The 25,231-nt window shown below is 41.8% G+C and overlaps 1 protein-coding gene and 1 long non-coding RNA gene across 3 annotated transcripts; both read left to right on the top strand.

The window, feature by feature from the left end:
- Positions 1–2,917: 2,917 nt before the first annotated feature.
- Positions 2,918–19,121, top strand: LOC121617146 (moesin). 2 transcript variants are annotated; one of them, XM_041952206.1, is made up of 13 exons: positions 2,918–3,244; positions 11,624–11,707; positions 11,977–12,072; positions 12,177–12,451; positions 12,534–12,617; positions 12,964–13,110; positions 13,246–13,342; positions 13,440–13,603; positions 13,925–14,055; positions 14,161–14,321; positions 14,410–14,502; positions 16,000–16,230; positions 16,671–19,121. In XM_041952206.1, exons 1-13 carry the CDS (start codon positions 3,233–3,235, stop codon positions 16,833–16,835), a joined length of 1,740 nt encoding a protein of 579 aa, XP_041808140.1. In that variant the 5' UTR covers positions 2,918–3,232; the 3' UTR covers positions 16,836–19,121. The 2 variants fall into 2 exon arrangements, with proteins under 2 accessions (XP_041808140.1, XP_041808141.1); XM_041952207.1 differs by lacking the exons at positions 2,918–3,244; positions 11,977–12,072; positions 12,177–12,451 and having other exon boundaries at positions 11,649–11,707.
- Positions 19,122–21,942: 2,821 nt separating this feature from the next.
- LOC121617699 lies at positions 21,943–23,676 on the top strand. Its single transcript, XR_006007407.1, has 2 exons — positions 21,943–22,025; positions 22,320–23,676. It is a non-coding gene; the product is annotated as an uncharacterized LOC121617699 (long non-coding RNA).
- The last annotated feature ends 1,555 nt before the right edge of the window (positions 23,677–25,231 follow it).

Here is a 25,231-nt window from a genome sequence, read left to right on the forward strand (position 1 = left end):
GCATACAGTTGTGCAACAGCTCAGGATGTGTGTCATTAAGACGCACACAGGCATGTCATGGTTTCACATGAATACCGCCTACAAACGGACACTAGAGGGCCTGTATGTGCAAAATACACAAGAGTGAAAAAGAGGCTGCTGCATATAAAAACATATGGAGACAGGCAGAGGTGACACATGTTTACATTTGCTATCTTGTCTGCTACAGATGTGTAATGTTGACAGTATCATTAGAACAGAATTGTACATGCTCACCATCACTGAAGTTTTCAGTGTTTACAGCCTCCAACAAGAGACAAAACTCTGTTCAAGTCAGATTCCTAAAACACAAGACTCAGTATCACTATCACTGAACTATAAAAGTACAGCAGCTTAAGATAGCAGTTAATTCCAGATGATACTCTTACACTGCATCTTTTTACTGCAGCAAAACTGTCTTTTTCAATATTTAACCTTGAAATTTTAAACACCAGACAAGAAACCTGTGCAAAAAATAGTAAATATGTGGATCTTAAGTTAAAAATCATTAGAATCTTAGCGGCTGTACATCCGTTGCAGAGTTTTTATGCAGTACTGTGAATATAAGACAGATTGTACAGACTGGCAGGAATCATGATAAAGGAGGATTGGAGATGTCCTTCTCTTTGGCCAGCTGAGCAGCCTTGACACGGTCAACCTTGACTTTGGAAAGTAATTAGGCACCATCTTGTCTTTGATTCGGCTGCAGCGAGCAGCTCATTCAGCGAGCTGAGACGACGGGAGGTCATCCTGCCCTGGGAGTGTAGGGATGAGTCGACATAGAGAGGCAGTGATGTCTCTGTGCCGTGCTCTCTCTGGGAATATTAAAGCACCAGCTGGTCTCCTGGGATTTCAGAGCTTAAACTCCCACATTGTACAAATATACATTCAGCATCCCACTATCTCATGTTTGCATATATTTTGAGTTGAAATTGTCATCTTAATATATTATTAAATTTGAGGCGATACTCAAGAGTAAAGGGTTTAAAACTGAACAAACATGAAGCAGAAATACTCAATAGAGACATGAAGTAACACCTGTGTGACTTGGACATACGTGGCAGGGGCACAAAAGGTTTGAGCTGGGGCAGAGGCTGAAGAGAAGCTGAAAGAAAACAGAGGTTAATGCACTATATAGTTTGTGTTTTATACATAAAAACCTATTTTAGCCTATCTTAGCAGGTTATACACATCAGAGTAGTCACACTACATGCGGTTAAAGACGCTTTGTTGAAAGGCTATCAGAGACCTCACTGGCAGTCGAAAATACTGTTTGATGCAGTTACTAATGACACTTCAGGTGGTTGATTAGTTGTAAAATGATGTATTTTAGGAGTACATTATGGTTCTGTTAAAAAAGGGACAATGTAGAGTAATTTAACAGTTTGTATTAACAGCAAAGTGCTATATTTAAAACTTAATACTGTTGAAAACAGCTGTAAATTGACTGCAATCATTTACAGTTCAGCTAGGGGTCGCAAATGTGTGACTGTGCAATGAAAAGCGCCAAAAGAAGTCAAGAGGCCCGAGGTCTTGTCTCTTGTGATAAACCAGTCTAGACTCTCTGTTACGGTGAGGGGAGACATTTAGTAGCACAGCTTGTGTCAGCCTCTGAGCCTCTGATAAAAGAAGATATGTCTCAATAAGCACAAAGCTACTGTGAGTGATCAGGGTCACCCTTTAAAGGAGCACTGCTCCAGGATAGTTATCCCTCTACGGGACATACGCGGTCGCAGAGCCGTTTGATGACCATGAAAACAACATTTCACAGCACACCGTACTCCACCGCCACCCTGGTCACCACACCCTAGCCCAGCTGGAGGTTTCTGCTGCAGGGCCTGAATGTTTCCTTTACGGAACACCACTGGTAAGGTGTGTGGTCACAGCTCCACCACATTACATTATGCCGTTCCTTTCTTTTTGGTATTGTAGAGAGCCTGTATATATGATGTAGAGGGACTACAAACAACTGTAACATTTCATGAAAGAGGTTATTACAGTGGTGTAATTAAAGTATCACTTCAGCTTTCTGCTGCTGCAGTCTGTCTGTTGCTCTGTTAGTTTTCTCTTTCTGCTTAAAAAACTCTTTTAAAACTTTCATTCAACATACTACACTGTAACCCAACTTTACAGAAGGGAATTGTGAAGTTACGTCAGAGTTTAAGCAATTCACGTTCCATGCACTCTTCTGTCTACCACACTGAAGCATCCATCATAATTGATTGAAACCCTCTTTATCTGGATGCATGAGCAGCATCGCTGCACATGATCTCTGCTGGGGCCACCAGGACTGCACTGAAGCTGATCAATTGAAAAGGTGAATGTAGCCATTACCAGAATGGATGGCAGTGACAGAGTAAGCTTTTCATGATACATGAGGTACATGACGCACAGTAGTCCACTGGGGCTACAGTGTTTACAAAATCTGGCAACCTGAGAAATAAGACCATCATTTTAATTTTAATTTAAAATGAATAGATTATTTGGACATATAGATTGGAAATGTGTACTCAATCTGAAGCAAATACCAAGAGATAGAATAGCCTACAAGGATATTATTATTATCGATCATATAATTTGTGTTGGTTGCCGGCAAACAGCACAAACCCCCTTTCAAAAGTCTGCTCCGCTGGTGTTTTACTGTTAAAAAACGAGGCTATGATTGGTAATGCACCTCCTAATAGGCCTGCTGTCAGGCTTTTGATCTGATGTACTTGCAGGCTGCTCCACATTTGTGCATCTTTGTGTAAAGCTCACAGGAGTGATTACTTTGAGTGCGAAACGCCTGGGGATGTGCGGCTGCTGAGCCTTGAGGCTGAGTGGAGAGAGGCAGCTCACCGCAGCCATGATGATGCGGCTCCGGCAGGCGGAGTCTGCTGGCCTGAGCCCTCTCTTTCAGTCTGGCTGGCTGCTGTCCTGTCATCGGCCTGGGTGTGGTTTTTTGCAGTCGGGGGTACCGTTAGCAGGAAATCAAGCTCCAGTCCATTTCACTTTAAGGCGAAACAAAGAAAAAAGACTCTCACTAGCGCACGGCTGAAAGTAGTTCTTCGTATTCAGGCTAAAAGTGACGTTAGCTTGCTCGCGACGGGACGGCGTTTGATTAGCGCCGTTGTTCTGATGGGAAAAAGTTTTCTTCTGCTCTCGCTGACTGCCCTGATTTGTTAAATCGTTTTTTTAAACATAAAAGCTGAACCGGACGTGAAAGAAAGGAAAGATGCCGAAAACGGTAAGAATGAAAACTGCATTAACGTTATCATGTAAAAACTACCGTCTTTTTGTCTGCCTCTCTCTCTACTATCTCTGTAAAATTCCCATTGAGACGTGTTGTTTGACACTGGTACTTCATGGTAATCTTTACACAGCCGTGTTTCCCGTTATGTTATTTTTAAATCTTTCACATCTCCAGCTCGCGCGAGGATCACTGGGGTACTTTCCGTTAGGTGTGTGCGCGTGCGCGCTCCCGCCTGTTTGTTCAATAAAATGAGCGCCTTTAACCCGATCATTCTTTCAGGCCCTCGGGCTTTGTACAGCGCCTTATTACCTTACTAACAACTTCTCTCCACGCCCGAACAGCCTCGTATCACATTTGTCGAGTCGGCGTCCAGCGGAAGCCGCTGCGTGGCCCGCAGTAGCAAGCGAGCTAGTCCTCCCAAGGCCTCCCTCTCAGTCAGGTCCAACAAGGAGGGATTTGAACTGTCATTCAGGCCAGCTGTGCTCACCAAATCTGAGGCAAACGCTAGCTTAAAACAGGGAGGTGGCACAAGGGCAGGCACTAACATCTATTAGGCCATGGAGCCACTGATAAGAGAAGAGGCCACATTTTTGCTCTGAGCTGTGATTTCAAATGAAGAAGCCTCACAGGTTGGTCCTGGTGTTGGTGGAGCTGAACAAAGAGAAGCAGGGCCGCATACACTCTTTCTTTAATTCAAACATCATTACAGTAGACTAAGCTCAGTATCAGTGTTTCGACTCGTGCCTTGGTCGGTGGCAAACAGAAGTGGAAGTGGTTTCTTAACCATCTCCTGTGTCTGCCCCTGATGAAAGCTCAAGCTCAGATTGTTGAATAGATACTCAGTATAAAGCCACTCAGACGGCCCAGTGTGGACAGTGTCATTTACTGAACCACTGTTTATTTTTTCCATGTACCAGCATCAGATTACCCTGGGCATCTCTACCCTGGGTACATGATTTAGGCTCGTAATTTGCCCCACATCATAAAAACTGTTATTTTGAGCAAAAGCTGCTAGCTCGACCAATGTGATACTAAGTCACTTTATTTTTTAGAGCTTTCAGTAGTTAAATGTCACAGTGTCATTGTAATTACTTAAAATGCACGAATATTTATCACTGATGTCATAGGAAACTCATGCTCTTCCTAAATACAAACAAATACAGGGTTGTAGCTGCTTTCGTCCTGCAGCATTGTTTCTTCCAGTACTTCCTCAATATTTTTTCCAGCTGTCAACCAGAAAAAATGTTACAGCATCCTGGCATTTAAAGCGTACACTTTACAGCCCGTACAGCCCTCACTACCCTCTATTTCCCCCCAAAAATTACTCAGATTATGTAAGCATTTAAAAATACAATTTTTAAGTTTGTACAAGTCATTTATTAACTAGGAAAAATTGTTATAATTGTAACTATTAGCAATAATTGGCACATTCATAAAATGCTTTAAATATAAGACAAGGCCAATATACATTTGAGCGGCGATCAAGGGGGCTGTCAGATGTTCTGTACAGCACCAAAGCATCATTTTTGCATGCAAGTGTTTACTATGCTCCTGATTTGTATTTTTAGTCCTTCACTTTGTGTCAGTCTTTGTGCCAAATCTCTGCGGAGTACAGCTGGGACACTGTTAGCCTCAACAACAGCAGAGTCGTAGCCCATAGAATGTGTAGCAGCTACTGAAATAACAGCTGGGGACGTCAAGAGAAGCAGTTTGGCAACCACGATCAGTTCACAAGCACAGGGATAGTGCAGGGAAAGTGCAGCTGTGTTGGAGAGACTTTAGCCTGTACATACTAAAGAGTTAGAGAAGAGGAAACTGGTAGAGGACAGAATAGATCATCAAGAGGAAGCAGCAGGGTTTTCTCAAAATAAACGGGCAATGAATGATGACCAAACAGTATTGTGGGAAATGTCAGACAATAAGGCTTATTTTCATTAACAAACAGCCTATGATGTGTTGCCAACACAAAAATATAAACTAGGGGCCACCAAGACCAGTTATATCGTCCCCTTTGTGGAAATGCAGCAAATACATCAGACTATGTGCTGTTGGGAATCAAAGTTATCCCCTCACAGGATCAATCATTGCACCTGAGGGATGGCAATATCAGCGATCACATGGTTAAAACGCAGTCCTGCTTTCGCAACACGCGCTGGCCTGTTTCCTTTAATGAAGCCTGTGGCGCCACGTGAAGGTGCAGAAGACATGAAAGAAGGAAGCTGCATACACTGATTCAGCAAATGAGCTGAAAAGCTCACTCAGCACCCAGTGAAAGTTATGTGTCCGATTTGTTGTCACGTCCACAGCAAAGCAGCTCAGAGGGCAAAAGATTCACGGCTTTAGAAAGTTTTCCCAGAAACTGTTTTGATGACCCAGTTTTTGAAATTATTTTATTTTTTACTTTACTGTTCACAAAAGCAATAACTATTGAGAAACTCTGCTTTCGCTGGACTTCTTTTGGCAGTACTTCAGTTTCCCAAGGAAGTCTTGTTGTGACTCAAGGTTTCTGCACTTACATCAGTTCCTCTCTGGTAATTTCCTTGCCCGCAGCCTTATATGGACTTTCGCATCACGGTCTAGCTGTTGTCCTCCCTGCTCCCCTCGCGTGGTCCTCAGATGCCATGCTCCACTTTAGATTGCCTTACAGCAGGACAGCAAGTCCAGGATTTACTGGAGCTCTGTGTTTGTCAGTATTTAAAGTGTTATTTAACATTTTAGCCGACTGTGTTGGTTTAGATGTTGCTATGATGTCTAACTGTGGCTCATTATCTGCTTTATTAAAGAAGCACCCCCAGTTTTTTTTCTCTCAATCACCAAACAAACACAAACATATTATTCTGTGGGGTTTTATTGCTAAAGTCTGACCTAGTGTTGTCACAGAAACATGTGTTTTTCCAGTTCACTGATTGCTTTGCTAAAGGGCCTCAACAACAGAAGCAGTTCTCCCTTGTTTTCCTACTTTGGTGTTGAGCATTAGAACCATTTAATTGTTAGCACAGCAGACAGACAGCCTGTGTTCACAACATAATCATATTAATACTCTTTTTATCCACAAATACAAATAGAGACACCCTGTTATTATCACACAAAACTTGAGCATAACTTACCATTTCAGTCCATTCTGTAGAAATCATTTCAGATGCAGTTTTCTTGTTGGGAGGACCAAACCTTTAACAAGTGTGGCTATGGAGAAATGGTAAATGGAAAGACCCAGAGGTATGCAAGCAGGGGATTAAATGAGTCTGTAGTGCACATAGCAGAGCAGATTAACAGTGTGTGGAGGCAGTGCTGGTGGACAAACTACAATCAGAACTTCTGGGAACTTTTTGTCCAAATAGCTTGTTCAATGTTTTTTGTTTGGAGGTTGTGAGAAAATCAAAATTCTGAAAGTAAGTTCTTTGTTGTTATTCATTTATTTATCTTTTTATATGCTAATATAGTTATCCACTGTCTACTTCTAAATCTTCTAATTTTTTTATAGGTTGTAACTTTGTAACTTAGAGCAGTGTTACATTTAGATGTTAAAGTGACTGCATAAATCATTATTATTTGGCCCTCATTACAACTTAAGTGTGTAGCACAACCTTCAAGCTGGCAATGTTCAAACTGTGTACATAATAAAAGAGTAGTATAAGCAAATCACTGTAGTGAGCATTAGTCAACATAATACTGCACACTGCAGCGGAGGAGCTGATGGTTTGTGTCAGCGGACATCTTGTGCTTGTGTGGTAAATGTCGTGTTCTGCTCTGGATCTGCTGATGATCCAGACTGCTCACAGACCAGCTGGATCTGCTTCAGATTACAATGAGTATTTGCAGAAAGTACAAATTAGGATTCACCTCACTTTCACTAAAAGTTTGATGAAATAAATACCCTACTGACCTGCTAACATGTGGGACCGGTTTGGATCTATTGGAAGTACAAATCTTTGCTACACACCAAACAAATAGGGCAGCAGGCTCATGCACGCATGGGTGTATGAAAAGTTGTATTAGGTTTTAGAGAACATAGTTAGACAAGCATTCGTGCGTCCATGTTGCTGCCTGGTCTTTTTGTTGGGTCTACTTTTTTTTTTGCGTATTATGCTGAATAACAGGATTTGAACCAAAAAGCAGACTTGGCAGACAGAGCCAGCAGGGATAAAACAGTCCTTACTTGGTCAGTGGGCTTACATTTGGCAGCATGATAGCAGGCACAGTTAGCAAACACATGCAGGGATAAAAAAAAAGGAAGGCAAAATATCACCAGAATAAAGGCAGCCAGAACAGACCAAGTGCTGCAAACCAGGGGGCATAGATGCTTCTACTCTTTGCCAAACTGACTGATAAAATACCAGGACTAATGGGGTAATGTGGGACAGGTGTGCAAGCTGGTGACAAGTCAGGTGAACATACAGAGTAAATAAGAGATAATAAGAGTCAATCAGCGGGATGTAGATGACTGGAGAGGGCGGAGCATCAGTCTTTACCACAATGTCTGATTTGTTGTTTTTATTATAAAATAACAAGGAAGATTTATTATGTTTGTAATGACATTTGATTAATTTAAGAAAAGCGGTCGTGGGAAACGGCTCTAGAAGACCATTTACCCTCATGTTTACTGTGAGAAACCTCATCCTCCTCACCATCCTCCCTCTTCCTGTCACCCAGTTTGCTGTGTTCAGCCGTATGGTTTCTTCAATGTGGTGCTAAGAGACGCCCAGCAAACGACCACAGGTCACATCTAAATAGAGGACAGGAAGAGAAGTTGATCATTTATTTTCTTAATTCTGGCAGACAGGTGGTGGAATTTTATCCATTGCTCACTGCAGCACAAACTCCACAGTATTTGCATATTGGCATTAGAGGATATAACCGTGCTTGTTGTCTTGCTCACAAGTTTTTCACATGATTTCCCTCGTATTACTGGCCTCAAGCGGTATCATAACAAGGCTTTTTTCACACTTCATAGTCAGCTTTGCATTACTGTTAACTGCATGCTGATGGGAGTGACAAGGTTGGAGTGCAGATTTCAAATACTAACTGTACATGCCCTGTGTTCACATTTTAATTTGACTTCCACCTGACTGGAAGGAATCTGACCCTTAAATTCATATGCCGTTTAATGTAGATTGTGTTTTTGTTCCCTTTGATATTCGCCATTTGTCTTTCAGATAAGACATAGTTCAGGTAGTGGTAGATGTCATTACCATGGTTGCTGTGGTTACAAGGAGGGATCCATTGTTAAAGAGCTGTTGACCTTAGTTGCTGACCTTGTGTGACTCTTATGGAAAGCATGACTCAGATGTGCGATTTTGCAACCATCACATGTGTAGTTTCGTTTGTTATATTTTTTTAAATGCATGGCCTGTTATGACATGTACACATGGATGGGGACCCTCCTGCTCAGGTCATGTGGTCGACATACATAAGGATGCTGGCGGTCAACAATTTTGTTCCCTCTTGTTCCTCAGTCCACTTAGTGGTATCTCTTTTCTTGCCTTGGCTTTGATTGGAAGGAACGTGGTCTCTAACAGAACACTGAGATAACACTGGTGTGGGAATGTGAGGGTGGTGACTATATGCTGTGAAGTCAAGGGTTTCCTGTGAGTGTTTTTACTATGACTAATCTCCTTTTCAAATGGGGATGTTCCTACATACAGTATATGATGTTTGATCAAAGTCTGCTCTGGGTCGTACTTTGACTTCACTTTGAATCCCCTTTTCTCTGATTCTCAGTTGTTTCGCTTCCTCTTTCTGGCGAGGTGACCTGGCATGTTTCCCAGGGTTCACTTTTGATTTGACTCGTTGGACGTGTTTCTTAAAGGTGCAGTGTGTAAGATTTGGCCAGAATTATAGTTTCAAACATCCAAAAAATAAGAATTATCAACAGAATGTGAAGACGCAACAGTTTGGATGTTATGTCAAAGACATCCATGTGTTGCAGAGATATCTCCTGTAGTTAGCATGCTAACCAGCCATGCTAACCACCAACCTGTCCTGTCTCATAGTACCACTTTGTACCTCAAGAGATGATAGTCTGATAGTATAGCCCTGTACATTTCAAGCTGTCTTAGCTTTTTTTGGTCTAATAAATAAACAAAATATGCTCACAAAATCTCAAGAAATGAAATATTCTCACAACTATTTTCCTTATTAAACCACCACCTTCTGAATTCAAGTTTAGAAGCTTAATTGCCAGGTTAACTGTCAGGCTAACTGAGCTAACTAGCCAACGGCAGCTAGTAGCTACAGCAAAGAGTATAGTGAGCAGAAGTTAGCGGGTTAGCGGGTGATATGCTACCCCCTGTTTGTCTGGAGTGACCTTCGGCAGTTGGCCATTCCTTGCACCTTGTACCTTTAATAATTATAAACAATATATAAATTTGGTGCTTTGTTTCTCTCTAAATGAGCTTAATGCAGCTTTCTTTATGAAGTTATCAGTCAGCCACACAGCTCTCTCATGATTGATACAGATTTTCAGCCACGCTAGCAGCATGGCTCTGTGGATGCAGATGCCAATGTTGGTCTGTCAGTCAGCTGAAATAACTATGGGACAGATTATCATAAAGTTTGGTACAGACATTCATTCTCTCCATAGCATCAGCTATCTTTCTGTTTATTACAGATGATACTTTGGGATAAAAAATTGCCTTGTCATAAAGCATACTGTGTCATGTTTGATCAAGAGATTAGTAATGAAACGATGAGTTGGTTTGATAAATCAAAGGCCAGTTATGCTAACATAAGAGGAGATGAGACCTTTATGTTTCCCCTGGGGCCAATAGCGGCAGTATGACACAGCTGTCTAAGTAAGGGTAAAGCAATAGGGATATTAAAATAACAAAGTCTCAGTGAAGTGGAGGATTCTTGAAAAAACATCATAGCACATAGGTCATTCAACAAGCCAGTAGCTTGTTGAAAAGCAAATGACCAAATACAACATTGCCACAAAATTGGTCTTTAGATATGCTTCTAAATGTGTGGCTTGTTAAAAGTAGAAGAATGGTTTTGGTGTGATAAAAAACAGTTAAGAGTAAGTCATGGAAACATGACACGTGGGCCTGACAGGAGTGTTTTTGAGCATGTGCTAATAATAGTGTGTTAAGTGTTTTTGAATTTTGGCCATGAGAGACACACCCTAACCAGGCCGAAAATGTATGAGTGTAGTTCCTTTTTCATGTAACATTAGCCGTTCTGAGTCAGGAAACGAAACCGCTTAAGCCCCAGCAGGGTGGTCATGAACTGAACTCCTGTCTGCACCAATGGAAAAATGTTCATTGAGGTTCACGACTGTCAGTTTGGAGAGCGGTATGTCTATTCGACATCTGTGTCGGAGTTCAGCGTAGGCGCAGATTATAGGTTTCACTGTGTGATGACAGGAAGTGACAAGAAAGGCAAGTGTCGTGAGCAGTAAATGGGGTCCTGCTGACATAAATGGGAAAGAACGCAACTCTAATCAGCCCCGCAACTGGGATATAATGCATACCATTGTTGTTCAGGGCAGGCGTGGGCCTCAGCCTGCACAGTTATGTCCCAATAGTCATGAATGCTGCTGTTTTCATCATCTCTAAGAGGACAGGGAAAATGAGAAATGCCTACATGGTCAGTTTACAGAGTCCAGCGACCTCACTGGGAGGGACTTTAAGGTTAAATAAATGCACTCAACTTTTGACATGTTATTTTGCAGCACACAAACATTTCAAGTCATTTAAATAAAGAGTGCCTCAATAGCCAGCTGCAACAAAGTGTGTTACCTGAAGAGGACAAGCCTATTTCACACAGTCACATTGCGGCAGACAACTTAGCAGAACGCTGACAGGTTTGCTTGATACATGACAGGATGTAGGCGACTCTCACGAGAGCTCAGTGTTTCGCAGCAGTGCCTCACAGGGCCCAGCTACCAAAGGATGTGGTTACTTCCTGTAGATAAGTTCTATACTGAGACAGAGCCAGATTGGCATGTTTGCCGTACACACTGTGGGAGAAATGAGAGAAGAGATGATCTTTTGTGCACCTTTGCTGCTTGTGCACATATTCAAAACCTGGCCAACAGTTTATTTTAAAATCAGCTTATTAGCCTTCAAATGTAAAATTATATGCCATTATATCATCTTTTATTTTCTCTTGTTGCACAAGTCTGTCAGTTTAATTTTTTTGATACTACCACTGGGGGGCACCAGTGAGAAGCTTTACTTTTGGTAACTACAAGTAAAAAAAAGTAGCATCCTGATCATGTCAAGAATAAGAATGAAGCTCTCTTTTTGCCAATACATTGAAGATTGATTTGAACACAGTTATATATGAGAGATGCATTCACTTCATCCAAAATGCCTTGTATGTTGATTCAGATTAAAAAAATCACTCATTCTTCCAATTTGTTCTCTTCCTCAGATTAGTGTAAGAGTCACCACGATGGATGCTGAACTGGAGTTCGCCATTCAGCCGAATACAACAGGAAAGCAACTCTTTGACCAGGTACGAGAAACTTCGGACTCGTAATCAGTGTTACTTGCTTCCCAGTGACAGTAAGAAAATTTTGAATCAAACTTAATTTGCAAGTTATGGATTTTGTTCCTTTGCCATGCATACTTTTTTTTAGGTCTCTGAATGATTCATGTTTGTCGTTTTTTTGTGTTTGGTGATTGTAAGAGTGTGTGAAACAAACAACAACAATCACAGTAGCATGACAGCAAATAGCAGCATTTCTAAGCACACTGATCATACGTTTGCTTTCATGTTTTAAGGTTGTCAAGACCATTGGGCTCCGGGAGGTTTGGTACTTTGGACTCCAGTACCAGGATACAAAGGGTTTCTCTACATGGCTCAAGCTCAATAAGAAGGTGGGTTCAATAGTTTGCTTGACGACAATGCCTTGCCCTTCTATTATAAGTCTATTTATAGAAGTATAACCTCTACCCCTCTCCCGTGTCACGTTTTATTTTAGGTGACAGCCCAGGATGTGAGGAAGGAAAGCCCGCTGCTGTTTAAGTTCCGTGCCAAGTTCTACCCTGAGGATGTGTCCGAGGAGTTAATCCAGGATGCCACACAGCGGCTGTTCTTCCTGCAGGTGAAGGAGGGAATCTTAAATGACGACATCTACTGTCCTCCAGAGACAGCAGTGCTGCTGGCCTCCTACGCCGTGCAGGCCAAGTACGCCGACTACAACAAGGAAGTCCACACACCAGGATATCTGTCCAGTGAACAGCTGCTCCCTCAGAGGTAGTTCATGTCATATAGATTTGTTTGTATGAGCCATGTTTCTCTGCATGACCTCTGACACTCTGATGTCTCATGCTCTCAGAGTTCTGGACCAGCACAAACTCAACAAGGACCAGTGGGAGGAGAGGATTCAAGTGTGGCATGAAGAACACAAGGGCATGATGAGGTAACCCCTGACTCACATTTGAAGAAGAGAAACGTCTTTGTCAACACCTTTCACACTTTCACCCCTTAAGTATTTCTCAGTCTCTCCTCCTTAGTCATGTTGGTCTTTGGAGGTTTCAGTAAGCATTGTCTTCCTCTTCTCGAGGCTTGTTTTAGCATTGTTGCTGTTCGTTGAACACATTCCTGGCACATGCCACCTTGAACTCATTGTGGTCTGATTAGGCCTGTGTGCTGATCGGGGTCAGGCAGAGGGTACATCAGCCTGTGGTTCCAACAGTACAGGCTTTTGCTCTCCTTTATCAGTCTCTCTGAAGCGTAAGGTAAAGAAACGTCTTGTTTGTCCACAGAGAGGAATCCATGATGGAGTATCTGAAGATCGCTCAGGATCTCGAGATGTACGGAGTCAACTACTTCAGCATCAAGAATAAGAAAGGAACAGAGCTGTGGTTGGGAGTGGACGCTTTGGGGCTCAACATTTATGAACAGAATGACAAGTAAGTGATTCCACAACACTGTAATAACTAAAATTGCCATGAATGCACATGCTCAGCATAATTGGGGTTTATTATCATCACAAATACTAATAATACCTGACCAATAAGTTTTTGTTTTTGCATTGTCTTCAACAGAATGACACCCAAAATTGGATTTCCTTGGAGTGAAATCAGGAACATTTCCTTCAATGACAAGAAATTTGTCATTAAACCAATTGACAAGAAAGCACCTGTATGTTAACTCTGAATAACAGACAATTTGTTAATTATAAATAAATAATCTGCTCATGTGCTGCCCCTAATAACAACCTCTAATGTTGCCGGTATAGGACTTTGTATTCTACGCTCCCAGACTGCGCATCAACAAGCGCATTCTGGCTCTGTGCATGGGCAACCATGAGCTGTACATGCGCCGCCGCAAACCTGACACCATCGAAGTGCAGCAGATGAAGGCTCAGGCTCGGGAGGAGAAGAACCACAAGAAGATGGAGAGGTAGGAGTCACAAGCTGTTGTCAGAGACATGCACCAATATTTGGACATAGATTTGATTATGCTGTGTGACTTCTGATTGAAAAATGTACCACACAATAAGAGGGTCAGCTTTGCAGTATAGTAAGTGATATATAGAAATTCTAACAGTGAAGTCCTGCTTTGTGTGATAATTATGTGTAACTTTTTGTGCAGGCATGTGTTAACTAGTATGTAACTAGTATAACACCCTGTCCATATGGTGATCACCTGCTGTACTTTTGAAAGATCCTCCTGATTACGGGATAATCAATACATCTTGTATCTTGTTTCTATTTTCATTAGAGCTCTGCTGGAGAATGAAAAGAGGAAAAGAGAACTCGCAGAAAAGGAAAAGGAGAAGATTGAAAGGGAAAAGGAGGAATTAATGGATAGATTAAAGCAGATCGAGGATCAGACGAAAAAAGCCCAGCAAGGTGGGTAGCCCGTCAGTATTCAAGTTAAACTTGTCGTCACACTGCGACGAACGGTGACATTTACCTTTAGCGCTTCTCTGTGTGTGCAATTGTGTGTCTGCGCAGAGCTGGAGGAGCAAACGCAGAGGGCTCTGGAGCTGGAGCAGGAGAGGAAGAAAGCTCAGGAGGAGGCTGAGCGCCTGGAGACCGAGCTGAGGGGTGCTGAGGATTCCAAGGTGGCACTGCTGCAACAGTCCGAGAACCAGATGAAGAACCAAGAGCACCTGGTCAGTCGTCAGTCTGTCTGATCATAAGCACTGAAATTAGAAAACGTGAGAGTTTGATGGCTGACAAATTGTGTGTTGTCCTTCGTAGGCCACAGAGTTGGCTGAACTGACTTCAAAGATTTCTCTCCTGGAGGATGCCAAGAAGAAGAAGGAGGATGAGGCGATGCAGTGGCAACAGAAAGTATGATCTGAGTTGCTTCTTTTTTATATTAACCCAACACTGTTCTTCCTTTAAATGCAGTTGACAGTTCAACTCATGGACATGTTTCTCAACACGTAGAAAGTAGTGTTTTTCTGATGAATGCTATGTTTAGACAAAGGCAAACAGTACTTTCTGCAATGCTGCACTCACTGTTGTATGCTTGGGACGTCATATGACAACATAAATACAACCTAATGGCGCCTGTGTCTTATGATCAGCTATCCTGGCATTCACAATTGAGTCCATCCTCAGTCGTCATTTCTGTCCTATCACACAGCCCCTCCCTTGTGACAGAGTGCGGACAGACATTCCTGAGGTCTTGTTGTTGTGTGTTTTTTGGGGGGGAGGGGTGAAAGCTCACAGCTCGCCTCATGTCTTTTTTGGTAAAAGCCATGTGTGCCAGCCCAGCCCCTTCGGTTTTATGGGCAGCGGTGAGTCATGCTGTTTGCGGTGGTGACGGCTGTCTTTGTGTGAAGGAAATCCTGTTTAACTCTTTGGCACCATTATGATACTCTGCCGAGTCGGCCGTGCTAAGTGGTGGTTTCCATGTTGTGCATTTTTTTGGCAGACTTTCAGTTGAAATTCCAGTCTTACTCATAATTGGCTCTTATTCCTTGCCTTGCATGGCACAGGCACTCCGGCTTATGCTGTCTTTAAAATTGTCTTTACCCTGACTGTATATAACTGTACTAAGAGAAAATAAACAGGGGAACGAGGCAGAGATAAAACAGATACGTCACTTCTTCTTTCTCTTCCCCAGACACTTTAATTCTTCCTGTTTTGAAGCACAAGTTGTCCTCTAATGCTTAAGTGGATTGTTAGTATATTTAATTGATTGTTGTAGTTCATTTCTAGTGTGGAAAATAACATGTGGCTGGCAGGATGGAGTCAGTTAATCTGTTGAGTGATGAGTCACAGTTTTTTTCCTCTAGCGCCACCATGAGGTTGACGTTCTTGGCTTTTAGTGAAATGCCCTGACAGCTGTTGGATGGATTGCCTTGCCACAGATATTCATATGCCCTCAGGATTTATCATAATAACTTTGATGATCCCTGACTTTTCACCTTGTGTCATCATCAGGTCAAAGTTTCAGTCAGTCCAGTAACTTCATTTATAACCAAATCCCTGAAAAACTAGTGACATTTCCATTAGCCTCACTGTCTTTGTTTTTAGTGCTAGTTAGCAAATGTTAGAATGCTAACACCCTAAATTAAGTTGGTAAACATTACATCATTACACATTACATTAAATCCTGATGTTAGCATTTAGCTCTAAACACCACTGTGATTAGCAGTACAGCCTTTCAGAGCTGCTAGCATGGCTTTAGCCTTGTGTTTGGACAGTAACAAAAGCTTTTTTTGGATGTTAAATATATTTCTATCCACCGACTCTGTCTGCTTATCACAACGAGGATGCAGTCGAAATTGTAGCGCGCCCTGTAGGTGTAACACACCATCTCCTGCTGTGTGCCCTCAGGCGACCACGGTGCAGGAGGACCTGGAGAAGGCCAAAGAAGAGCTCAAAAACAAAGTGACCGCGGCTCACGTTCAGGAGCCCCTCAACGCAGAGAACGAGCACGACGAGAACGACGAGAGCAGCGCCGAGGCCAGCGCCGAGTTCACGGCTGCCGCCACGTACAAGGACCGCAGCGAAGAGGAGCGCATGACCGAGGCCGAGAAGAACGAACGTTTGCAGAAACACCTACTCGTAAGTCTTCACTCATAGCTCATATATAAGATGAGTCTGATCTTTCAACAACTTGTTGGATTGATAGATCAGAAGGATAATTGTACAGTTTCAATCTTATAGGACACACACTTTAAGAGCCTTGAATCAGATTGACAGCTTCAGTGTTACTATGAATGCACTGAAAATGATTGTTCTCGTGAAATTCTCATGAAGCAGCCCGATAAGGTGAATTGATTTTTCTTTAATAAATCCATTTCATTGATAATGGAGGAGAGGAAGATGATGATGAGAAGGATTTTTACAACTTAAGATGATCTCTTCAGTGCAAAAATAATATCCATATTCCAAATATGTTGCACATTCAGGGATAATAGTTAATAATACTGTAGTGGAGTGAGATAAATTCATATGAATGGATTAATTGATCTGCATTAATACTGCGATGACTGTATTTCCAGGCTCTGAGCTCAGAGTTGGCCAACGCTCGGGACGAGAGCAAGAAAACGGTGAATGACATGATCCACGCGGAGAACATGCGAGCGGGGCGAGACAAGTACAAGACCCTCCGACAGATCCGGTCAGGAAACACCAAACAGCGCATCGATGAGTTCGAGTGCATGTGATGTCTGCGCCCACCCATGCAAGAGCCCACACAGCTGGGCCATTCTGCCTGGACTGCAGTCCTGCCTCACTCAAGCTGTTTCCTCTGTACCCAAATAAATCAGATCCACAGCACGACGTGGTTGCACAAGCACAGCACAATGTACAAATATGGATCTGGAACACTCCATTTGTTATCATACCTAACTTTGAATTTAGGCAAGTCACTGGTTGAAAAGGGACATACTGTATTTTATTAGTTCATTCCTCTCAAGGGGTTTATGTAGCATATTAGTAGTGGGCTCCCGTCTCATTTCATGACACATTGAGTCAGCATTTTTAATTTCTTTATATGTTTTTGTCACATTTTTGGATCACAGTTTCCAAATAAAAGGCTCAGAGATGGATCCAAATTCCAGTTCGTCAGTAGACATATTTCTAATGTACACACACAGGGCTTCTTCACAGCGAGCTGGGTTTTTCAGACAGTAATATTCCTCCAGTGATCCGTTGCCTGTAGGTTTAAACCACAGGCAGTGTAACCTAACAGAGCAAATACATTTAATATGATCCTGAAGTGTCTGTGTGGAGCATTAGCAGAGCAGTATTATTTTCTGTACATTTACAATTTATTTGCGTTTCATTTGACTGTAACTGTTACAAATCAAACAGTATTTACACCCCACCCACATGGTGACATGAAAGATCCAGTTCATTTTTTACCTGTTTTTACATTTCTGAACTCCTTCAAGTCAGTTTGTAACTACAAGGCTTAATGTAAACTTTGAATTTCCTTTTAAATCTGCGTAGAAAAATCCTTAAGTGTAGACAACATGAACGTATAGGACATAATCTTAAATCCTAAAATACAAAACTGGTGTCTGAAAGGCGTTTTGATACGTAGCTAGAAGTCTTTTGTCCTGCATACGCTGTTTAAGTGACAGTGAAAAAAGCTTTCTAAAATTGAGTGTAAATCAGCGACGTCAATTCAATTCAGCATTCCATTAACAAACTGATTGGACGTTTGAGGTTGAGTTTCCTTTTACTTTAAGAGTTTTATTCCTCTGCTTTTAATTTGACATTTTGCTCAGCAGTGAGAATGTCGTTCTCAGTACAGCGTAAGGATTTACACTGTAATTGTCATGTGTCAAATTGGCTTTAGTTGGTGTGCAAATGCCAGTGAAGTCGTCTGTAAAGGTAAAAGTTGTAGTTTAATCTTAAACGCTCTTTTTTTCACCCACAAAATCATCACAGAATTTGATGCATAAAGTAAAATAGCTTCATTGAACATGCACTGGAATACCACAGCTTACCTTTGCAAAATCAGTCAACTCAGACGTACTGTCCTCGCTGGGCACCATTTCCAATGCATGCATTTTTGATATACTGTGTGTATTTAATGACATTTGTGTATTTTGTAATTTGGATTTTTCAGATGTGATAAAATTGTGTAAGGTGAAAGATAGACACCGCTTAGGATATTTTTGTATTATAAAGTCTAGAAGTACTCGTTCAGAAAGAACAGCATTTTGAAAACAGTGTCTTGTTGTGAACTAATTGGACAGCTCGCTGCTGTGATAGAAACCTGGTGGAACAAGCAACAACCCGAAGCCTGTGATAGGACCAATGAAAAGCTGCGACAGGAAAATCTCCTCATGTTAAAAGCAGGCTGTATACCATGACTGGACACTTTCAACCAGGCCAAAACATTTTCCATAAAAATGAACATAATGCAGGACCATGTGCCATTATTCCATTTTCCACTCACACTTACACATGCTAAGGGTTTTGCTTGTTCTCAGATATTTAGACATTAGTGTTTGAAAGATTTATTTACACTATTTTGCAGGTTCAAAGTGAATGTATTTTAGTGATAAATATTTCTTTTTATTTGATTTTGATTTCTCTTGTTGAATGAACATTTGGCATTTACCAGGATGCATTTTGTATACAGTATTCTTGCCCATCGCTGTGTATCGTTCTTGCATCTGCCATGAAAGATAACAATGCAGTTGTTGCTATTTTGGATACCTTTCCATGCCTTTGACAATAACTTTTCTAATGCTGCACTGTATGTTCTACCTGAAGCACCATGTATTGACAGCCTTCTTTTAAGAATCGAGTGTCATTTGGACTCACGTCATCATGTGTGAAAGAAATTTATTAAAAGATGCTACTCAATATTTTGTCTTGAATCAAAAAGAACTGAAGCCTAATTAATATTGTAAATTGACAGTGCCTTGGCCAGGTTTTTCATCCAATCTTGCTGCTTCAAGTCTTCCTTTCACCAATGAATAAAAATCAAATTAAACTATTTTCTTTTCTTGTCAGTTTCTGCATTTGGCTTTATAACTAGTGTTGCTACCATTTCTGTGATAACTGAAGTATAAATTCAGTTTAATTTCTCAGTATCATAAGAATCCTTATTCTCCTAATTTCTTTGAGTTGATCTTGACATACATGCAATTTATCAATGTGTGTACGTTGACTCATCACTCTCTTTTAGCCCCATAGTCAAGTTACTGGCACGCCTGCTGCTGTAGTTGCAGTCCCGCAATGAGCCACATGGTGGCAGTTTACCCTCAGTCTACAGGGAGGGTGACATGGCAACAGTTTGAAAGTGGCTTAGTTTATTCACTTCAATGAACATTTGGTCAGTGATACTTGGATTGTCATCAATACAATTAGAAGACGTGGCTGCACAGGACATCCAAAACCATCCAGGCGTATACTACGCATTGAAAACGGTTCAGCAAATTTATTTTTCTGCAAATATCTTAATTCTTGCTCGGAAAAATAACAAATCTCTCAAATTTGTTGCATTTATGAAATTCTACAACAATACAGTACAATAATAAACCCAGTGACTGACAGGCAAGCAGATAAGAAACTAATCCGTTTGCAAATGAAAACCTGTGATTCTGTTTGCAGTAGCAGCACATTTCCACAGCTACAAGCTCCTGCCGCGGCTCATAGCCCTTTAGAACAGTTTGTCATTAGTATGTTCAATGAAAAGTCACTGAAAGTCTTTATTGTTTTTTGTTTTTGCAGTATTGAAAAGCCACTTCCCTTTTCTGCATATTCTAGAAAATAAATAAATATAATAACATTAATGTAATTAGTCCTGCAAACTAACTACATTTTTCAAGTCTTAAGAATTTCAGCTGTTTTTGCTACAGGAAATTCAGTTAGTTCTTGTTGAACAAATTGATGAAAATCAACCATCTCTTTCTCAACACCAAAGGGAGGTGGTGTTTTTTCATCTCGCACTTCCCCTATATTTGTGGTATTAGTGGCCTGAAAACAGTGTTGAAATGGTCACACTCTGAACTGCCACTTAGAGATAAGCTGCCATGAGTCTGCTGTAAGAACAGAGCTCAGCGTTTCACATGCAGTACAATGAGAATCATTGCAAATGGCTTTCTCTGCTTCAGTCTTCTTCTGGTTGTCGGAAGGGAACTCTTCTCTTTTGCTGTAAATACTGCTGAACCAGGGTTTGGTCTAATGACTGGAAATTTTTAATCCGTTCACTGCACAAGAAGGCACAAGACTGTATGCAGTTTAGGAGGGAGCAAAAAAGCTTTTGTTTGCAGATTTCTGGTTTAAAAAATACATCCTGTATATTATACTGTACTATGCTTTACTATATTCTACGCCTTTCAACATTTACTTCACTAAACAGGTGTAGATGGATGCATAGGGGCGGTGCAGTCACACGATGTTATCTATCGTAGACGTTAGCATTTAGTGAAGATGGCTCGTATGCAGAGCTGTTTCAGGACGTTGGCGCCTACCTGACTGGCTGGGGATGGCACCATCTGCACAAGAATCATTGTATCATTGGGTCAGAGGTGCTTCTAAAGTGCTTTGCTGATAATGCACTGATGAGGTGGAGAGTGGTGATCCATCATACAGTAGTTGCTTCCCTTTCTGCACTCACCGCTATAGTCCCAGCGGGAGATCAAGTTCTGTTTAGGCCTGCTTTAGCTTCTCCAGTCTGTCTGGGTTCATCACAGCCAGCCTCTTTCTTTCCTGTATGCCTGTGGCCTTGATGTTTCTTCGGCTGCACGCAGCTCGCACAGAGGTTTGTGGCGCATTCTGATTAGGCTGGTACGTACAGGTGCAACGGATCAGCTGAGCGTCCACTCTGAACAGGTGAATTACAGGATTTTCAAGTTGCATTAAGGAACCTCAACATACAGTAGCTGCAGAGGGAAGTCCAGTGAGTGATTCATGATGCACTGGCCCACAGTAACATGAGGAAGTTACACGGCATTGTGCTTAGAACATTTGAGTCACTGCAAAAATAAAAAAATAAATAAAAGTGGTTTAAAAAGCTCTAGAGAGTGCTCGTTGGGATTTTAGGAGTCCGGACATAAATGCCTTCATTGCGGAGACTGAGCACTGGTTTCACAAGTTGGCAGGAAGTTGCTGGGTGCCCTGTGCCAAAGTAAAGCGATGTGCCAGCCCAGACGGGAGGACTTTTGGAACAGCTGGTAGTCCTTTTCTTTGCCCTGATCCTTGTAGATTTCCTGCACATGTGGGGGGAATCGACAGATAGACCATCAGTCAGCGGTGTAGACTAAACACTGATGCTTGTCCTTGAGGCAGGGAGCAGCAGTCGACGGCCAGTGACGGCTAATAGCGCAGGAGGAGACATGTTCCAAAATGAGAGAAAAGTACAGCTGACATTGTCCATTAATGGAGATACTGTATCAAGAATAGTGTGATAGCAATAAAGCAGGCCATAGCACTTATGTGATCGCGCAGTTTTAACACGTTCTTAAGCGAAACCATAAAATAGCATCTATACCCTGCACTGACTGACCTGAAACTGTCAATAATTAGATACATATTATAAACCTTTGTACATACAGCTGCATAAGCATGTTTCTGAACACAATAGTAAGAACTCATAAATGCCACAAAAGGCAAAACTGTCTCATGTCTCAGCAAACCATTATCTCTAAAGCCACAAAACCCCTCAACAGCATTTCACAACCATGACATGTTGACACTTTATTTCCACACATTTCCTGAGAGCTAGCTTTGCAGTTATCTTCCTTGTTTTGACTTCCTCTTTGCGCCGCGGAAGCTCAATGGTCAAACGAATTGTCTTGTGCACGGTGTCATCAGTGTGCACTCATGCGAGCCAAAGAGGAGCGCTGCACTCGGACTCATCTGCCTCAGCGTCGGCAGACCTGAACACTCAGGTAACAGATCGGTGTTTGATTTCTGAAACGTTGTGTGCAACAAACTGTACCTTTGTGTTAACAGCCAAGTGTGTGCGTGCTGTTAGGTCTTTGATTATGTTTGATTGGAGTGCTACATGTGCCTTGTTCATTTATTCTTCAGAGCCATCTTTGAATATCCAGGATCAGGCCCCCCACTTAGTGTATTTGACAAGCTGAGTTTGACACTCTGTATCAGTGAGTGTCAGTTTGTCAAATACCCCAAGTGAGGTGTCACTTGTCTACAATTTTAACCCTTCCTGGGTTACTCCACAGACTGAGCAGACGACTCCACGGAGCGATCTACCAGGCAACAGGCTCCAGACGCTTTTCTTTTGAAGCTTTCGACGGCACAGAGTGTTTAGAGACGAAATGGCGAAGACAGACAAATGCTTAGTCACTGTATCACCTGTTTAACTTTGAGTTATGTGGTAAATCATATGCACATTATTCTCATGCATCACCATTTCATGAACGGAAAGATGCACTGTATGCCATGAGAATCCAAATATGTGTGAAAACGAATCAGTTCATGGAGATGTTTGAATAAAAGAGAGGTATGTTCATAGGGCTGCTGATTCAAAAGGCCTATCTCTTTGAAGGCTTTTCACTCTTTTTATTTGTAGGCTGGTAGCTGAGTCACTTCCTATCTCAGCCACATATTGTCATTTTCAGGACCAGGTAAGGCTGCTCTGATTCCATCATTTGGTCCATTCTCTGCTTATTCTTCTCTTTCATTTTGACTCAATTTGCATCCAGGGTCTTACAGAGGTTAAAATTAAGTCAAACTGCACGAGAACATGTTAAATGTGAGGTGTGAGTGTCTTATCATATTACATGCATTCACGTGTGTGCCTTGTGCAGCAGCAGAATGATCAGTTTGCACTTGAACAAAGACTAAAGGGACGACCAGTCTGAACATCTGTAAACTTTTTAGGTCTATGCCTCATTCCTCCCGTGCAGTGAAATTGCTTTGTTTAGCCTTGATGAGCGTCCTCTCTCTGCCAACGTGTGGGATCACCTGTCTCTTCAGTTTTACAAGTGAAAGTCAGACTCTGACTCATGCAGAGGGGAAGGGAATAGCCCAATAAAATATGCAGACCCTCCCATGTTCTTGTGTGCCCTCTGAATCTTCCGGGTAATTTATGTGTGATAAGGCAAGATTTCTTTATTGCTACTTCTCAATACAAGTAAAATAGAGTAAAATTCTTTGGTTTTGGCTCCTCTACGTTGCAGCAGTAGTAACACTAAAATTAACAAGAAGGCATTTAAATGGTGTTTAAAAGTACAACAAAATACAAGCATTGGAATATAAATAATAAACATGCTGTGAAGTTAAATGTGCAAAGTGCTGCCTGTGTCTGGATGTGCAAATGTTTATATGTGTGTGCCATTGTTGTGTGAGTCACAGACAGACAGGCAACAGGCCTCTAGTGTCCTTCTGTTCATAAGCCTGGCTGTCTGATGGGAAAAGTTATTCCAGAGTCTGCTGGTTCGGGCCTCGAGGCTGCGGAACCGCTTGCCAGACTGAAGCAGTCCAAACAGTCCGTGGTTGGGCCGGCTGAGGTCTCTGATATGATCAGGATCCTCCAGAATGTATCAACCATGTATAATAAAGGTGACTGAGGTGCCATTTTTACAGCCTGATCTGTGATCTGTTACACTTGTATTGTAAAGCAGCTGGAAGTGCTGCAGAGGGAAGCTTATCAACCAACTGACTTATAATTGGAAACCATTATCGGCCTGCTCTGCATTTCCTGTTCCTCTGGGGACATGTTGCATTGTCGATACGTGTAAGAACAAATGTGTATGTCTGTCTGACATTCCGATACCAAATAACAGCTTCTTATAACAGCCGCTAAGTTTCTAAAATACATTTTTTACATTTTTGCAGTGTTAAGCACTGCAGCCAAAAACCGTATCATGCTGCTCTCACTGCTTTCCAGATAACTTTTTTTTGAAGGTTGTCCAAATGTCAAGTTGCACTGTATACTGTAAGAGTCTTGTCTAGCCTCCAAGGCTGCTGGAATTGTTCTTAAAATAACATTAGTCTGGATGTGAGCTTCAGCAGCCATCTGAAATACTCTGAGGCTACAAAAGGATCCTTAATATTGTTTATCAGGTCAGTTCCCCATTACAGACAGCACAGACATCAGCAATAGATGTGCTTTCTTCAAACTGTTGAGCCACCCAGGCTGCGCATTTGAGAACGCAATCTGTCGTTCTCAACTGATTTTCATTGCACAAGACCAGTGGGCTTCCAACAAGGCTGCCAAATTGTGCATTGCAGTACTTATTTTAGTTGCTGCAGCCCTGTTTGCAAGATGAAGCCAAAACCACACCTGAAAAACTACCTGACGTCAGTGGGAGCTGCAGCAAACGTGTCACTGTCCTATCCGACAGACAACAGCTACAGCATGTCACACGTTTTTCACTACAGGTCAGTGCATTACTTTAAATATGACTTTATGGTAGAGATCAACATTTTTGATGCGACTGGTCTATCAACATGAAAAACACTCAAACGTACTTTTTGCAAACGTCTCATGGGAACTCAGAATAGTTGGTGGTAACCAGACAAAGGGTTCATATCAACAGCCACACTTCAGGTCATAGCTGTCTGTCTTTAACTTAATACAGAGGAGGGGATATCATTTTTAAGATGCTCCCTAACCCCAGAAACCTGAGAGTCATGGGATGTTGTTTGGTTCCAAGGATAGCAAATACTGAGGGCCTGCATATGTGATCAATTTCAGATATTAGGGAGAAGAAAAGCATCTGAACTCGTTGGGTTATTACGGTTTTCTTTTCAACAACTCAAGGGCTTTTTGCAAATGTGTTGTAATACAGTACAAAGCAACCATGATTTAGCATAATGAGGCTGTCAGCCTGACAGTGAGGTGGAGGTTAGGAGAATTCCACATGAACTGTCACCATCTGTCGCAGTCACTGCGCTCCAATAACAGAATTAACATTTTGATTAGCTGTGTTCCCTTAAACTATCTGGCTGGTCTGATGCGTTTCATTCTTTCATCGGCAGCTTTTACTGCATCACTCACTGCAAGCATCTTCGACGCCCGTCGTTCACACCACAGTAACACATATGAAAATGAGATCTGCTCCGAACGCAGGTTTTATTAGCAAGAACATACAATGTAAACATTCATTACTTTTAAGCCATGAGTACA

The sequence above is a fragment of the Chelmon rostratus genome, chromosome 14 (genome assembly GCF_017976325.1).
Source record: "Chelmon rostratus isolate fCheRos1 chromosome 14, fCheRos1.pri, whole genome shotgun sequence".
NCBI lineage: Eukaryota > Metazoa > Chordata > Actinopteri > Chaetodontiformes > Chaetodontidae > Chelmon > Chelmon rostratus.

Coding starts and splice junctions, on each gene's coding strand:
- LOC121617146 (XM_041952206.1), top strand. Junction 12,452..12,533: donor GAACAGCTGCTCCCTCAGAG/GTAGTTCATGTC, acceptor TCATGCTCTCAG/AGTTCTGGACCAGCACAAAC. Junction 12,618..12,963: donor GAACACAAGGGCATGATGAG/GTAACCCCTGAC, acceptor GTTTGTCCACAG/AGAGGAATCCATGATGGAGT.